General features: G+C 48.6%; 1 protein-coding gene across 1 annotated transcript; it reads left to right on the top strand.

Annotated features, from left to right (window-relative positions):
- The first annotated feature begins 757 nt into the window (after positions 1 to 757).
- LOC115203419 (ADAMTS-like protein 3) lies at positions 758 to 13,502 on the top strand. Its single transcript, XM_029768104.1, has 7 exons — positions 758 to 954; positions 1,137 to 1,427; positions 8,312 to 8,495; positions 10,387 to 10,591; positions 11,139 to 11,242; positions 12,481 to 12,695; positions 13,215 to 13,502. The coding sequence occupies exons 1-7, from the start codon at positions 855 to 857 to the stop codon at positions 13,331 to 13,333; spliced, it is 1,218 nt and encodes a 405-aa protein (XP_029623964.1). The 5' UTR covers positions 758 to 854; the 3' UTR covers positions 13,334 to 13,502.
- The last annotated feature ends 3,176 nt before the right edge of the window (positions 13,503 to 16,678 follow it).

Genomic DNA, 16,678 nt, shown 5'->3' on the forward strand with positions numbered 1-16,678 from the left:
AATGTGATGTTATCTTACTGTAAACCTCCATACAATATGATGATAACTTACTGTAAACCTCCATACACCATGATGACAACCACTGTAAACCTCCATACAATGTGATGTTATCTTACTGTAAACCTCCATACAATATGATGATAACTTACTGTAAACCTCCATGCAATAACCTACTGTAAACCTCCATACAATGTGATGTTATCTTACTGTAAACCTCCAAACAACATGATGACAACCTACTGTAAACCTCCATACAATGTTATGTTATCTTACTGTAAACCTCCACACAACATGATGACAACCTACTGTAAACCTCCATACAATGTGATGTTATCTTACTGTAAATCTCCATACAACATGATGATAACCTACTGTAAACCTCCATACAACATGATGATAACCTACTGTAAACCTCCATATTCCATGATGATATGTTGAATCATACCAGGACTAATACAGAAATGAGACGAGGGATTAATCAAACTATGACAACACTTGAAGCCTGTCCTGAAGGCCCTAGTTAGAACATGGTAGGGGAGGAGGACAGAAACATTCTGCCATATTGTTTAGATTTGACTGTGGTTTCACTTTTCTTGCCCCAGTGAATGATTGATTGATGGATGGATTTATTAATTAATTGATTGACAGGTCCAGCTCCAGACCCAGCTCTAGACCCAGCTCCAGGCCCAGCTCCAGACCCAGCTCCAGACTCAGCTCCAGGCCCAGCTCCAGACCCAGCTCCAGGCCCAGCTCCAGACCCAGCTCCAGACCCAGCTCCAGGCCCAGCTCCAGACCCAGCTCCAGACCCAGCTCCAGGCCCAGCTCCAGACCCAGCTCCAGGCAGAGCTTCTACAATGTCCCAGCAGTTCAAGGAGCTGAGCAGGAGGAGAGTCCTCATGGCTTCACGCATGGGAACCACTGTGACCATCAGACCTGGAGACATGCTACGCATAGGTACTGCACACACACTTACACAAGTATGAATGAACACACACACACACACACACACACACACACACACACACACACACACACACACACACACACACACACACACACACACACACACACACACACACACACACACACTGCATCATGCCTTCATAATGACCAATGGCCTCCCTCTCTCCTTCCAGGATGCCCAGTGGTTCCAGACCATAGAGGGCCTGTCCGTTGGGACTACCAGAACCACACTCTGAAGGAGTCCACCTGGACCGGACCAGACCTTGCCCCAGGACAGAGGCTGGGTCCTGGGCAGGATCAGGGTCTGGGTCCTGGTCTGGGTCTTCAGTACCGTATACTGGTGGGAGGTCGTGTTCTGGAGGTGAACACAGTGCAGGGAAGGTTTTCTGGACACTACCGGTGCCAGACCCCCATCCACGACAACACACAGCTGCTGTCCGCTTGGATCCACGTCCATGCTGAAGGTGTGTGTGTGTATGTGTGTGTGTGCGTGCCTGCGTGTGCGGTTTATGCACAACTTTCTGTCGGCCATAATTTATAACATTTAATGAGACCCACTCCACAAAGTTTTCATAACGTTCCATGTAATTCATTGTAATTACAGGTATGTGTGCAGTCCGATGTTACACTGAACTGACGTGTGTGTGTGTGTGCGTGTGTCTTAACTGGTGTGTCTATTCACTGACTTCTAATGCTCTTATTGTACATATCAACCCATTCCCTTTGTAGAGCTCCGTTAAGCCTCCCTTCTCCCTCCTCTTATGCCCTGTTCTTAATAACTGGATCAAACACACACATGATGGCTATTGTGCTGTCAGGTCCAACCTCACTTTCAGGCTTTGTCCCAAATGGCACCCTATTTCCTACATAGTGCACTACTTTTGACCAGAGCACTATGGATACATAGTACAAAGTAGTGCACTATGTAGGGAATTTTGTGTCATTTGGAACACAATCTCAGCCTCTCTGTGGATACAGCTGTTAGCTATCACCAGATCCCAATTAACATGTGAATTTGTACCACTCACAGTCATCAGAACATATCTTTCCTCTGAAGAATGTTTATAATTCAGACATGAGGGAAGTGGAGGAGTATGACGAGAGAGAGAGAGAGGGAGAGAGAGAGAGAGAGAGAGAGACAGAGAGAGATGGAGAGAGAGACAGAGGGAGAGGGAGAGACAGAGAGAGATGGAGAGACAGAGAGAGAGGGAGAGCGAGACAGAGGGAGAGGGAGAGACAGAGAGAGATGGAGAGACAGAGAGAGAGGGAGAGAGAGACAGAGGGAGAGGGAGACAGAGGGAGAGAGAGACAGAGAAAGAGGGAGACAGAGAAAGAGGGAGACAGAGGGAGAGGGAGAGAGAGAGAGAGAGACAGAGAGAGATGGAGAGACAGAGAGAGAGGGAGAGAGAGAGACAGAGAAAGAGGGAGAGAGAGAGAGATGGAGAGACAGAGAGAGATGGAGAGACAGAGAGAGGAGAGAGGGAGAGAGAGACAGAGAGAGATGGAGAGAGAGACAGAGGAGAGAGGGAGAGACAGAGAGATATGGAGAGACAGAGAGAGAGGAGAGAGAACAGAGGAGAGGGAGAGCCGAGAGAGATGAGAACAGAGAGAGGGAAGAGAGACAGAGGGAGAGGGAGACAGAGGGAGAGGGAGACAGAGAGAGAGAGAGACAGAGAAAGAGGGAGACAGAGAAAGAGGGAGACAGAGGGAGAGGGAGAGAGAGAGAGAGATGGAGAGATGGGAGAGACAGAGAGAGAGAGAGAGAGACAGGAAAGAGGAGAGAGAGAGATGGAGAGACAGAGAGAGATGGAGAGACAGAGAGAGAGGGAGAGAGAGAGATGGAGAGACAGAGAGAGAGGGAGAGAGAGAGAGAGAGAGACAGAGAGAGATGGAGAGACAGAGAGAGAGGGAGAGAGAGAGAGAAATAAAGAATCCGGCAGGTCAATACAAGCAATGTCTCAGGCATGGTAGTGAACTTAAGCCCTAAACCATGTATCATTTTAAGCTGTGCCAAAACCTCTTGGACCCCATGTTGTTTCTAGTTAAAGTTCCCTTCTGTCCTTTCTGTGTCCTGAACCGGAGCATTAGTGGGCTCTGGAAGAGCTTAGGCAGAGGGCTGGGACAATTATCAGTAGACTCAAAATATGCAGCAGCCCCAGGTTACGTCCCAAATGGCACCCTTTTCCATAGTGCACTACTACCTGTAGGCCTTGGTCAAAAGTAGTGCACTATGAAGGGAATAGGGTGCCATTTGGGACAGGCCTGCAGAGTACTGTAGCTAGCTGTGCCTCAACCTTTTATTCGTCGTAATGGGAAGTATTTGAATGACAGTAATGTGATATTATTGAATGAAAATGATAGGCCCAGTGTTGGCCAAACCATAGTTTGTTTTACTGCTATGCTGTGGTATGAAGTCAAACTGGATAATGAGGATTTGGTTTGCTCCACTTGGTGTCGATGGGTCAGTGAGTGTGGTGGTGGATGTGGTGGTAGGTGGGTCAGTGAGTGTGGTGGTGAGTGTGGTGGTGTGTGGGTCAGTGAGTGTGGTGGTGGGTGGGTCAATGAGTGTGGTGGTGGGTGGGTCAGTGAGTGTGGTGGTGAGTGTGTTGGTTGGTGGGTCAGTGAGTGTGGTGGTGGTGAGTGGGTCAGTGAGTGTGGTGGTGGGTGGGTCAATGAGTGTGGTGGTGAGTGTGGTGGTGAGTGGGTCAGTGAGTGTGGTGGTGGGTGGGTCAATGAGTGTGGTGGTGAGTGTGGTGGTGGGCGGGTCAGTGAGTGTGGTGGTGGGTGGGTCAATGAGTGTGGTGGTGAGTGTGGTGGTGAGTGGGTCAGTGAGTGTGGTGGTGGTGGGTGGGTCAGTGAGTGTGGTGGTGGGTGGGTCAATGAGTGTGGTGGTGGGTGGGTCAATGAGTGTGGTGGTGAGTGTGGTGGTGAGTGGGTCAGTGAGTGTGGTGGTGAGTGTGGTGGTGGGTGGGTCAGTGAGTGTGGTGGTGGGTGGGTCAATGAGTGTGGTGGTGGGTGGGTCAGTGAGTGTGGTGGTGGGTGGGTCAATGAGTGTGGTGGTGAGTGTGGTGGTGGGTGGGTCAATGAGTGTGGTGGTGAGTGTGGTGGTGGGTGGGTCAGTGAGTGTGGTGGTGAGTGTGGTGGTGAGTGGGTCAGTGAGTGTGGTGGTGGGTGGGTCAATGAGTGTGGTGGTGAGTGTGGTGGTGAGTGGGTCAGTGAGTGTGGTGGTGAGTGGGTCAGTGAGTGTGGTGGTGAGTGGGTCAGTGAGTGTGGTGGTGGGTGGGTCAGTGAGTGTGGTGGTGGGTGGGTCAATGAGTGTGGTGGTGAGTGGGTCAGTGAGTGTGGTGGTGAGTGTGGTGGTGGGCAGGTCAGTGAGTGTGGTGGTGGGTGGGTCAATGAGTGTGGTGGTGAGTGTGGTGGTGGGTGGGTCAGTGAGTGTGGTGGTGGGTGGGTCAGTGAGTGTGGTGGTGGGTGGGTCAATGAGTGTGGTGGTGGGTGGGTCAGTGAGTGTGGTGGTGAGTGTGGTGGTGGGTGGGTCAATGAGTGTGGTGGTGAGTGTGGTGGTGAGTGGGTCAGTGAGTGTGGTGGTGGGTGGGTCAATGAGTGTGGTGGTGAGTGTGGTGGTGAGTGGGTCAGTGAGTGTGGTGGTGGGTGGGTCAATGAGTGTGGTGGTGAGTGTGGTGGTGAGTGGGTCAGTGAGTGTGGTGGTGAGTGGGTCAGTGAGTGTGGTGGTGAGTGTGGTGGTGAGTGGGTCAGTGAGTGTGGTGGTGGGTGGGTCAGTGAGTGTGGTGGTGGGTGGGTGGGTGGGTCAATGAGTGTGGTGGTGAGTGGGTCAGTGAGTGTGGTGGTGGGTGGGTCAGTGAGTGTGGTGGTGGGTGGGTCAATGAGTGTGGTGGTGAGTGTGGTGGTGAGTGGGTCAGTGAGTGTGGTGGTGAGTGGGTCAGTGAGTGTGGTGGTGAGTGTGGTGGTGAGTGGGTCAGTGAGTGTGGTGGTGGGTGGGTCAATGAGTGTGGTGGTGAGTGTGGTGGTGAGTGGGTCAGTGAGTGTGGTGGTGAGTGTGGTGGTGGGCGGGTCAGTGAGTGTGGTGGTGGGTGGGTCAATGAGTGTGGTGGTGAGTGTGGTGGTGGGTGGGTCAGTGTGTGTGGTGGTGAGTGGGTCAGTGAGTGTGGTGGTGAGTGTGGTGGTGGGTGGGTCAGTGAGTGTGGTGGTGAGTGTGGTGGTGAGTGGGTCAGTGAGTGTGGTGGTGGGTGGGTCAATGAGTGTGGTGGTGAGTGTGGTGGTGAGTGGGTCAGTGAGTGTGGTGGTGAGTGGGTCAGTGAGTGTGGTGGTGGGTGGGTCAGTGAGTGTGGTGGTGGGTGGGTCAATGAGTGTGGTGGTGAGTGGGTCAGTGAGTGTGGTGGTGAGTGTGGTGGTGGGCGGGTCAGTGAGTGTGGTGGTGGGTGGGTCAGTGAGTGTGGTGGTGGGTGGGTCAGTGAGTGTGGTGGTGGGTGGGTCAATGAGTGTGGTGGTGAGTGGGTCAGTGAGTGTGGTGGTGAGTGTGGTGGTGGGCGGGTCAGTGAGTGTGGTGGTGGGTGGGTCAGTGAGTGTGGTGGTGGGTGGGTCAGTGAGTGTGGTGGTGGGTGGGTCAATGAGTGTGGTGGTGGGTGGGTCAGTGAGTGTGGTGGTGGGTGGGTCAATGAGTGTGGTGGTGAGTGTGGTGGTGAGTGTGGTGGTGGTTGGGTCAATGAGTGTGGTGGTGAGTGTGGTGGTGGGTGGGTCAGTGAGTGTGGTGGTGAGTGTGGTGGTGGGTGGGTCAATGAGTGTGGTGGTGAGTGTGGTGGTGAGTGGGTCAGTGAGTGTGGTGGTGGGTGGGTCAATGAGTGTGGTGGTGAGTGTGGTGGTGAGTGGGTCAGTGAGTGTGGTGGTGGGTGGGTCAGTGAGTGTGGTGGTGGGTGGGTCAATGAGTGTGGTGGTGAGTGTGGTGGTGAGTGGGTCAGTGAGTGTGGTGGTGAGTGGGTCAGTGAGTGTGGTGGTGAGTGTGGTGGTGAGTGGGTCAGTGAGTGTGGTGGTGGGTGGGTCAGTGAGTGTGGTGGTGGGTGGGTGGGTCAATGAGTGTGATGTGAGTGTGGTGGTGAGTGGGTCAGTGAGTGTGGTGGTGGGTGGGTCAGTGAGTGTGGTGGTGGGTGGGTCAATGAGTGTGGTGGTGAGTGTGGTGGTGAGTGGGTCAGTGAGTGTGGTGGTGAGTGGGTCAGTGAGTGTGGTGGTGGGTGGGTCAGTGAGTGTGGTGGTGAGTGTGGTGGTGAGTGGGTCAGTGAGTGTGGTGGTGGGTGGGTCAATGAGTGTGGTGGTGAGTGTGGTGGTGAGTGGGTCAGTGAGTGTGGTGGTGAGTGTGGTGGTGGGCGGGTCAGTGAGTGTGGTGGTGGGTGGGTCAATGAGTGTGGTGGTGAGTGTGGTGGTGGGTGGGTCAGTGTGTGTGGTGGTGAGTGGGTCAGTGAGTGTGGTGGTGAGTGTGGTGGTGGGTGGGTCAGTGAGTGTGGTGGTGAGTGGGTCAGTGAGTGTGGTGGTGAGTGTGGTGGTAGGTGGGTCAGTGAGTGTACTAGTGGGTAGGTCAGTGAGTGTGGTGGTGGGTGTGTCAGTGGGTGTACTAGTGGGTGTGTCAGTGGGTGTACTAGTGGGTGGGTCAGTGGGTGTACTAGTGGGTGGGTCAGTGGGTGTACTAGTGGGTGGGTCACTGGGTGTACTAGTGGGTGGGTCAGTGGGTGTGGTGGGGGGTGTGTGTTCTGTAGTGCTGTGTGATGTGTTTCTGGCTAGTACTGCTGTGGTGAGTGTGGTGGTGGGTGGGTCAGTGGATGTACTAGTGGGTGGGTCAGTGGGTGTGGTGGTGGGTGGGTCAGTGGGTGTACTAGTGGGTGGGTCAGTGGGTGTGGTGGTGGGTTGGTCAGTGGGTGTACTAGTGGGTGGGTCAGTGGGTGTGGTGGTGGGTTGGTCAGTGGTTGTACTAGTGGGTGGGTCAGTGGATGTACTAGTGGGTGGGTCAGTGGGTGTACTAGTGTGTTGGTCAGTGGGTGTACTAGTGGGTGGGTCAGTGGGTGTGGTGGTGGGTTGGTCAGTGGGTGTACTAGTGGGTGGGTCAGTGGGTGTGGTGGTGGGTTGGTCAGTGGGTGTACTAGTGGGTGGGTCAGTGGATATACTAGTGGGTGGGTCAGTGGGTGTGGTGGTGGGTTGGTCAGTGGGTGTACTAGTGGGTGGGTCAGTGGGTGGTGGTGGGTTGGTCAGTGGGTATACTAGTGGGTGGGTCAGTGGGTGTGGTGGTGGGTTGGTCAGTGGGTGTACTAGTGAGTGTGTCAGTGGGTGTACTAGTGGGTTGGTCAGTGGGTGTACTAGTGGGTGTGGTGGTGGGTGTACTAGTGGGTTGGTCAGTGGGTGTACTAGTGGGTGTGGTGGTGGGTGTACTAGTGGGTGGGTCAGTGGATGTACTAGTGGTTGGGTCAGTGGGTGTACTAGTGGGTTGGTCAGTGGGTGTACTAGTGGGTGTGGTGGTGGGTGTACTAGTGGGTTGGTCAGTGGGTGTACTAGTGGGTGGGTCAGTGGGTGTACTAGTGGGTGGGTCAGTGGGTGTACTAGTGGGTGGGTCAGTGGGTGTACTAGTGGGTGGGTCAGTGGGTGTGGTGGTGGGTGTGTCAGTGGGTATACTGGTGGGTGGGTCAGTGGGTGTACTAGTGGGTGGGTCAGTGGGTGTACTAGTGGGCGGGTCAGTGGGTGTACTGGTGTGTGGGTCAGTGGGTGTACTAGTGGGTGGGTCACTGGGTGTACTAGTGGGTGGGTCACTGGGTGTACTAGTGGGTGGGTCACTGGGTGTACTAGTGGGTGGGTCAGTGGGTGTACTAGTGGGTGGGTCACTGGGTGTACTAGTGGGTGGGTCAGTGGGTGTACTAGTGAGTGGGTCAGTGGGTGTGGTGGTGGGTGTGTGTTCTGCGTGATGTGTTTCTGGCTAGTACTGCTGTGGTGTTTACAACATATTGTGTATGTGTGTGCGTGAGCGTGCGTGCGGGCTGTGGGGTTTATAACATATTGTGTATGTATGTGTGTGCGTGAGCGTGTGTGCGGGCTGTGGGGTTTAAAACATATTGTGTATGTGTGTGCATGAGCGTGCGTACAGGCTGTGGGGTTTATAACATATTGTGTATGTGTGTGCGTGAGCGTGCGTGCGTACAGGCTGTGGGGTTTAAAACATATTGTGTATGTGTGTGCATGAGCGTGCGTACAGGCTGTGGGGTTTATAACATATTGTGTATGTGTGTGCGTGAGCGTGCGTGCTGTGGGGTTTGTTTCGACTCAATAACGTGTGTGTGCATGCGTGTGTCTCCAGAGTTTGCGTGGCGTCTTGGGGACTGGACGGCGTGCAGCGCCTCGTGTGGCGACCGGGGGACGAGGACGCGGAGGGTCCGCTGTGTCACGCCAGAGGGACGTGAGGTCACACCCTCCATGTGTCACCACCTAGACAGACCTGTCTCCTCACAGCTGGCCTGCAACCTGCATGACTGCCCCCCCAGGTACACACACACACACACACACGCAAACTCTCTCAGACACACACACACACAAACCACACACACACAATATATACATCTGCTTTTCTAGGTAAAACAGATGCGTTGGTTTCACTGACCGCTGAGGAAAAAACTACAGGCAAATAGGTCATTCAGCTTCATGAGCCACTGTCATGAAGAGTCTTGTCTACTATAGCTGTGTCCTAAATGTCCTTGTATAGTGCACTTCTTTTAAACAGATCCCTATGGGCGTCCCTATGGACACTATATACATTATAGGGATTAGGGGTCCATTTGGGATGTAGGCTATAGCTCCTTATTTAGTCTCCTTCTTCTACTGCTTTATGTCAGCAACTGTCCAAGACCAATATACATAAATCACGTTCAGGTCCAAGTGTTGAGGTTCCATTGATTTTCCTTGTTCTGTAGCAGTCAATAGGGGAGAGTGGGATAAGTTGAGACATTGATTACATTCAGCATCACCCTGTCAAGGGAAATATAGTATTCTTTCTAACAAAGATATCTAAATATATTGCAGAATATTTAAAAAAAATTCAATTGCTAACAAGCATCGGTCAATACTGAAGCCACTTTTTCAAAACTCTTCACACAGTCTGTATTACCAACATGCATCTTGGCCAAACAGTTCATCTCACCTCCAAAACTCACTCAAACCACCAAAACACTTCATACGTGTCTCAAAATAAGCTAGTTCGACCATAACACTGGCAACAATTCTCACTCAGAAAGCAAACGTTGTCACTCATAAAACACTGACCTGAAAAACACTAACAGGGAGCATTACATAAATGATGAACTTTTTTCTTTGAAGTTTGAATGAATTTTCACATAAATCAGTATTTCATTATAGAATAAGAATAACACATTTTCATTATTGACTGTACTAAAGTATATGTAACAAGAATGAATCAGAAATGCAGCAATTTGCTTCAATAGCCTTTATTTTTTCTATGTCTTTGCATATAGTAATTTACTTGTGAAAAATAAAAAGTTTAAACAAAAAACGAATTCCTGAAATTCCAGGGCTGCAATAATAATTACAAAAAAATTACATCAACAACATGTATAGTATAATCACTCATATTGTACAGTACAGTGAGGGTTCTAGTTCTACCTCTCTCCTCCATTTGGCCACAAGTTCTCATCAATGTCGCATCTTATGTCTTCTCTGGCGATACATCTTGGAAAGTGTCTTCTGGAATGTCTAATCCAACCCTGGCAGTCTTCAGGAGAAGTGTCTCCACACCCTGGCAGTCTTCAGGAGAAGTGTCTCCACACCCTGGCAGTATTCAGGAGAAGTGTCTCCACACCCTGCATTCATGGTATCCAGTAAGGACATCTGGTCATGTGGATGGTGGTCCTAAACCTTCTACCTCCACGCAGAGAAAAGCTCCTCTATGGGGTTTAGGAAGGGGGAGTATGGAGGCAGGAATAGAACTGACATCCTGGGATGTGCAGCAAACCAGTCTGTGACTGCAGCAGAGTGGTGGAATGCCACATTATCCCACACAACAACGAAGGTTCAACTTACCCATTTGGCTCAACTTACCCCAGCCTGCCCTACCCACTGAAATCCCTGGGCAGAACATTGAGTCCTGATCATTGAGATATATGGCCTTATGCATTAAAGAGGCTAGTCAGGATCTAACACTACATGAGTTGTTTTATTCCTTCCTTCCCCCTGAACCTGGTTCCTCTCTAGGTTTCTTCCTTCTAGGGAGTTTTTCCCAGCCAATATGTTTTGACTTTTCCTTCTGCTTTGCTTGCTCTGAGGTTTAGGTCAGGTAACTGTAAAGCACTTTGTGACAAGTACTGATGTAAAAAAGGATTTATATAATCAATGTTATTTAATTGATTGATTGTTCTCTCCCAGCTGGGTAGCATCCGTGTGGTCTAAGTGTTCCACTTCCTGTGGGCGGGGCTGGAGACAGCGGCAGGTGTCCTGTGGGCAGGTGGAGTCGGGGGGAGCAGTGAGGACGCTACCGCCATCTGTCTGTGGGAGGAACACGCGGCCTGCAGACAGACAGGAGTGTACCTGCGACAACTGTCCAGCCTGGGTTACCAGCCCCTGGGGAAAGGTACAGACGCGGTCACAAACACACACACAGAGACACCGACACCCGCCCCCACACTCGCACACACACCCACACAAACACACACAGACACTCATGGATAGACGCACACGAACAGACGCACCCACACCCGTACACACAGACCACACAGACACACACAGACACACACAGACACCATACACACACAGAGACAGACACCACACAGACACCACACACACACAGACGACACACACAGACACACACACACAGACACACACACAACTATTTGCCACAACATTACCTTTGTTTTCATTGACATACATGCATGATGTTTGAATACTGTGTACTTGATGTTCTGGGATGAAGTTTCCTCTAGATGCAGACCTAGGATCAGCTTCTCCTTCCCCAACTTTAACCTTTAGTGGGGGGATATGCTAAACTGACCCAAGATCACTGTCTAGGGCCAATTGCCATCTACTCCAACCAAATAATTACTAAAAAAGCCCTGAATAAAGTTGTCAGGCTGTGAAACGTTCCTTGTTTAGTATTGTGAAAACATGTTAATTGCCCACAGTGCTCAGGGAAATGTTTGGGTCCCACCCTCACAGTCCAGAAGAGGTCGGTGATATGTAGACATGTCAACAGCACCACACACCCTGACTGTGACCCCAGAGAAAGGTAAACACACACCACAGGAGGTTGGTGGCATCTTAATTGGGGAGGACGGGCTCGTGGTAATGGATGGAGTGGAATCAGTGGAACGGTATCAAATACATCCAACACATGGTTTCCATTCCATTTGCGCCGTTCCGGCCATTATTATGAGCCATTCTCCCCTCAGCAGCATCCTGTGAGACACACACACACACACACACACACACACACACACACACACACACACACACACACACACACACACACACACTCACACACACACACACACACACACACACACACACACACACACACACACATACACACACACACACACACATACACACACATATACACACACATATACACACACACACACACAGTCTAATTTCTTCCTGTCTCGTTTAGCTGAATCTGGTCATGAATAGCGTGGTTGTTGAACAAGTTGAGGAGACTAAAATACTTGGTGTTACCTTAGATTGTAAACTGTCATGGTCAAAACATATTGATTTAATGGTTGTAAAGATGGGGTTGAGGTCTGTCCGTAATAAAGATATTTTTTGACACCACACTCCACAAAGCAAGTCCTGCAGGCTCTAGTTTTGTCTTATCGTTGTCCAGTCATATGGTCAAGCGCTGCAAAGAAGGACCTAGTTAAGCTGCAGCTGGCCCAGAACAGAGCAGCATTTTTTGCTCTTCAATAATATGCATGACAGTCTCTCTCAGCTAAGAGTTGAGGAATAACTGACTGCATCGCTTCTTGTTTTTATAAGAAACAGGAATTTGTTGGACATTCCTAATTGTTTGGATAGTCAACTTACACACAGCACTGACACACACACTTACCCCACCAGACATGTCACCAGAGGGCTTTTCACAGTCCCCAGGTCCAGAATGAATTCAAGGAAACATACAGTATTATACAGAGCCATGAGTGCATGGAACTCCCATCTTATATAGTCCAAGTGAACAGCAAACCTGGTTTAAAAAAACGAATAAATCAACACCTCACGGCACAAAGCCTCTCCCCATGTGACCTACTTATTGTGTGTATGTACTGACATGTATGTGGAACTGAACAAAAACACACACACACACACACACACACACACGTATGTATATAAATTGTAAAGTCTTTAGTCTGTAATGTATTTTTTGTTATGTGTCAGATTCCAGTAAGACTCGCTGTCTCCATTGGTTCCGGCTAAATGGGATCCTAATAAAATCAAATCCTTCCCTCTATCTCTCTTTGTCACCCTCAGGCCCGTCTCAGTGCGTAACTGTTCGTCGGAGCTGTGTGACGTGCACTGGCGCGTGGGGCCGTGGCGAGCGTGCACGGCAGCCTGTGGCAGCGGGTTTCAGTCTCGCAGGGTGGACTGTGCCCACCGCAGGAGTGGCAGAACCCTGGCAGACCAACACTGCACCTGGCACAGACGCCCAGCCACCTGGCAGCACTGCAACACCACCAGCTGTGGAAGTGAGTGTGTAGTGTTTTTACCATGTTACCCTCACTGCCTTTCCTCTGGCTTCTGAATCTATGGAATATGTCATTGGAGTGGCTTGGCATATTTTTTACAAAAAAAACAGCTATTACAAAAACGGTGACTTCGCACAAGTAAAATCGCACAAACCCTTTTTTTAAACTGTTAAACTGCTTTTTAACAGTCCAGACCCAAATCTATATGAACATTTACACTGATGTTGAATTTTAGCCCGAATTTGACGTAAAGCCAGACTCTTTGCTTTCTGCTACTTTTTAAAGGAAATATGGCATGCGTTCCCAGTGGCATTCTATTCCCTATATAGTGCACTACTTTTTACCAGTCCTATAAGTGCCCTGGTAAAAAGTAGTGCACTATAAAGGAAATAGGGTGCCATTTGGGACATAACCATGTTCTTCTGTGGGGAGAATGGATGTTATTTTATGCCAAAATGTTGAGTTTCAGCATTTAACACTTTCTATGTTGTCTCTCTGTGTTTCTGTGTCTCTGTGTAGGTGAATGTAAAGACACCTCCCACTACTGTGCCGTGGTGAAGAGGTTAAAGCTTTGCCCCATCGACATGTACAAGCAGAGGTGTTGTGAGTCCTGTTTACAGGAGGATGGCTCCACCTAGTGTTCTAGGAGGAAGTTGCCCCTAGATGCTGGTCTTGGGTTAGTTTTGCATTTCCTCCACTAGTGGTTAAGGCTGGGAATGGGGAGGAGAAGCTGATCCTAGATCTGTACCTAGAGGAAACTTCACCCTTGAGCGTTGAGACACAGTGTGGACAACATAACTCTTGGAATCATGGATGGAGGGATAGATGGATAGATGGATGGATGGAGGGAGGGATAGATTGAAGGAGGGATGGATGGAAGGAAGGAGGGATGGATTGAGGGAGGGATGGATGGATAGAGGATGGATGGAAAGATTGAAGGAGGGATGGATAGATGGAGGGATGGATGGAGGGATAGATTGAGGGAGGGATGGATGGATGGAGGGATAGATTAAGGGAGGGATGGAGGGATAGATTGAGGGATGGATGGATGGAGGGATAGATTGAGCGATGGATGGATGGATGGATGGAGGGATAGATTGAGGAAGAGATGGATGGAGGGAGGGAGGGAGGGAGGGAGGGATGGATGAAAAGATTGAAGGAGGGATGGATAGATGGAGGGATAGATTGAGGGAGGGATGGATGGATGGAGGAGTACATTAAGGGAGGGATGGAGGGATAGATTGAGGGATGGATGGATGAAGGGATAGATTGAGGAAGAGATGGATGTATGGAGGGAAGGAGGGATAGATTGAGGGAGGGAGGGATGTATGGATTGAGGGATAGATTGAGGGAGGGAAGGAGGGAGGGATAGATTAAGGGAGGGATGGATGGTGGGAGGGAGGGAGGGAGAGATGGATGGATGGATGGATGTATGTATGTATGGAGGGAGGGAGGGAGGGAGGGATAGATTGAGGGATAGATTAAGGGAGGGATGGATGGATGGAGGGATAGATTGAGGGAGGGATGGATGGATGGATGGAGGCTTGGATTGAGGGAGGGAGGGATGGATGCATGGAGGGATAGATTGAGGGAGGGATGGATGGATGGAGGGATAGATTGAGGGAGGGAGGGATGGATGGAGGCTTGGATTGAGGGAGGGAGGGATGGATGGAGGGATAGATTGAGGGAGGGATGGATGGATGTATGGAGGGATAGATTGAGGGAGGGATGGATGGATGGATGTATGGAGGGATAGATTGAAGGAGGGATGGATGGAGGAAGGGAGGGAGGGAGGGACCATGTAACATGGTAGACTGGTCATAGCCTGAGACTGTTTGGAGTTCAAGTCTGCTTTAAAGACACTACCACCACAACATTGAGGAAATCTTTCTCACTTCTTCGTCACAACCTAAATGGATATTCCTCCCAATAATGATGCCCCAATGACTTGATTAGACTGAGAAAGAGACACAGGGGATGTTTGCCCGGAGACCCTTTGGTGAAGACAAGCGTGCACAGATATGGAGTGAAGGAATTTTTCAGCTGGCCCAACCAATGTAATTTGATGCAAGCCTCAAATCTGGACCTATGGCCTTAGAAATGTAACACCTTACCAATACTAGCTATTATCCCAATGACACATGTAACAAGTGAGCGCAAAGGTGTGTGTAAAGTGTGTGTTGTTAACCCATTCCTAAAGGAGAGAGCAGTCTTTAAATGGCCTTGTCATTGTTTTCCACGGTAATGTGCACTGAATGGACGAACAGAAAGAAAGAATGCTCTAGCAACAAAACACCAATAGAAGCAGTGGTTTATGGGTATCCTGTGTTTATTGTTTTTAATTTATAACAAGTGCATGTATGAATGTATGAATATACTGTACACAGTGGTGGGAAAAGTACCATATTGTCATACTTGAGTAAAAGTAAAGATACCTTAATAGAAAATGACTCAAGTAAAAGGGAAAGTCATGCAGTAAAATACTACTTGAGTAAAAGTCTGAAAGTATTTGGTTTTAAATATACTTAGGTATCAAAAGTAAAAGTATAAATAATTTCAAGTTCCTTATATTAAGCAAACCAGACAACACAATTTTCTTATTTTTTTAATTCATTTAATTAAATACATTTTGAATTTACAAACTAAGCATTTGTGTTTAGTGAGTCCGCCAAATCAGAGACAGTAGGGATGACCAGGGATGTTGTCTTGATAAGTGCGTGAATTGTAAAATTTTCCTGTCCCGCTAAGCATTCAAAATGTAACAAGTACTTTTAGGTGTCAAGGAAAATGTATGGAGTAAAAAGTACATTATTTTCCTTAGGAATGTTGTGAAGTACAGGTAAAGTACAGATACACAGAAAAAAACTACTTAAGTTGTAGTTCAAAGTATTTTTACTTAAGTACTTTACACCACTGACTGTACATGTACATACAGTATACAGTAGGAACTGGTCTGGATGTGTGATGCAGAATCCTATAAGACCATTCACATGTGTGAAGGCAAAGGGATGTCAGATTGTAGTGGAACATCATTGACATGAGAAAACAACAATCTGAACCAAATCATTTGCATTAGAACCTACTAGTCAGACAGTAGGAGGTAAAGCGATTTCAAAATTATTTATTGGATATTGCATATTTGCCATAACAGTTAACATTCAATGTGTACATACATTTTAAACATATTCATCAGAGTAAAGTGCATACAGTAGTATGTATTATGTGAGATAATAATTGTCCACAGAAATTATCACTGTTTGGAATAAATAGTTCCTGCAGTGACTGAGAGAGGTATGGGTTGTGTTCCCAATGGCACCCAATCATATTCCCTACATCAGGGGTCGGAAACAGGTGGACGCCGGGCCAAAATCTATTCCCATTAATAACAAGAGAGACATATGTGATCGTGTCTCAATGTAATCAAGATATGAACTTATTGTTATTTTCCAATTCAATCTATTTTTCTGCTTGCTTGTGGTCCATTTGCATTGTACAAATTTCTATGATGTTCCGGGCCCCGCCCACCACCACTGCCCTACATACTGCAGTACTGGTCAAAAGTAGTGCACTATGTAGGGAATACAGTGCCATTTAGAATGAGCCCCGAGAGAAAACATGACTGTCATATTTCTCTGTTTGAAAAATGGGGTCTGTTCCTTTTTACTATTGTTTTGGTTATCCAACCAATGTGCTGCATTGTAAAATGTCTTGTAAATACTGTGTTTTTAAGTGCAATATTGTACATTGAGAGTATGTAGATTTTTTGTGGGACTTTATTTTCTTACCTTATGTAGATGTCTTAACGCCTGTTTAAAAAGACTGGATATAAACCGTACAGTACATTAATAAGCAATTGCTGTTGGATCACAGGTATGTTTAATACCTTTCCCTTCTGGTTTTATTCTCATGCATTTACCTGCAATCACCAATGATTTGTAGAGACATGTCATGTGTTTTGCAGATACATTATCAAGTGCCACTCA

The sequence above is a fragment of the Salmo trutta genome, chromosome 12, assembly GCF_901001165.1.
Source record: "Salmo trutta chromosome 12, fSalTru1.1, whole genome shotgun sequence".
Taxonomy (NCBI): Eukaryota; Metazoa; Chordata; class Actinopteri; order Salmoniformes; family Salmonidae; genus Salmo; species Salmo trutta.

Coding starts and splice junctions, on each gene's coding strand:
- LOC115203419 (XM_029768104.1), top strand. CDS start 855: ATGTCCCAGCAGTTCAAGGAGCTGAGCAGGAGGAGAGTCCTCATGGCT. Junction 1,428..8,311: donor GATCCACGTCCATGCTGAAG/GTGTGTGTGTGT, acceptor GTGTGTCTCCAG/AGTTTGCGTGGCGTCTTGGG. Junction 12,696..13,214: donor CAACACCACCAGCTGTGGAA/GTGAGTGTGTAG, acceptor GTCTCTGTGTAG/GTGAATGTAAAGACACCTCC.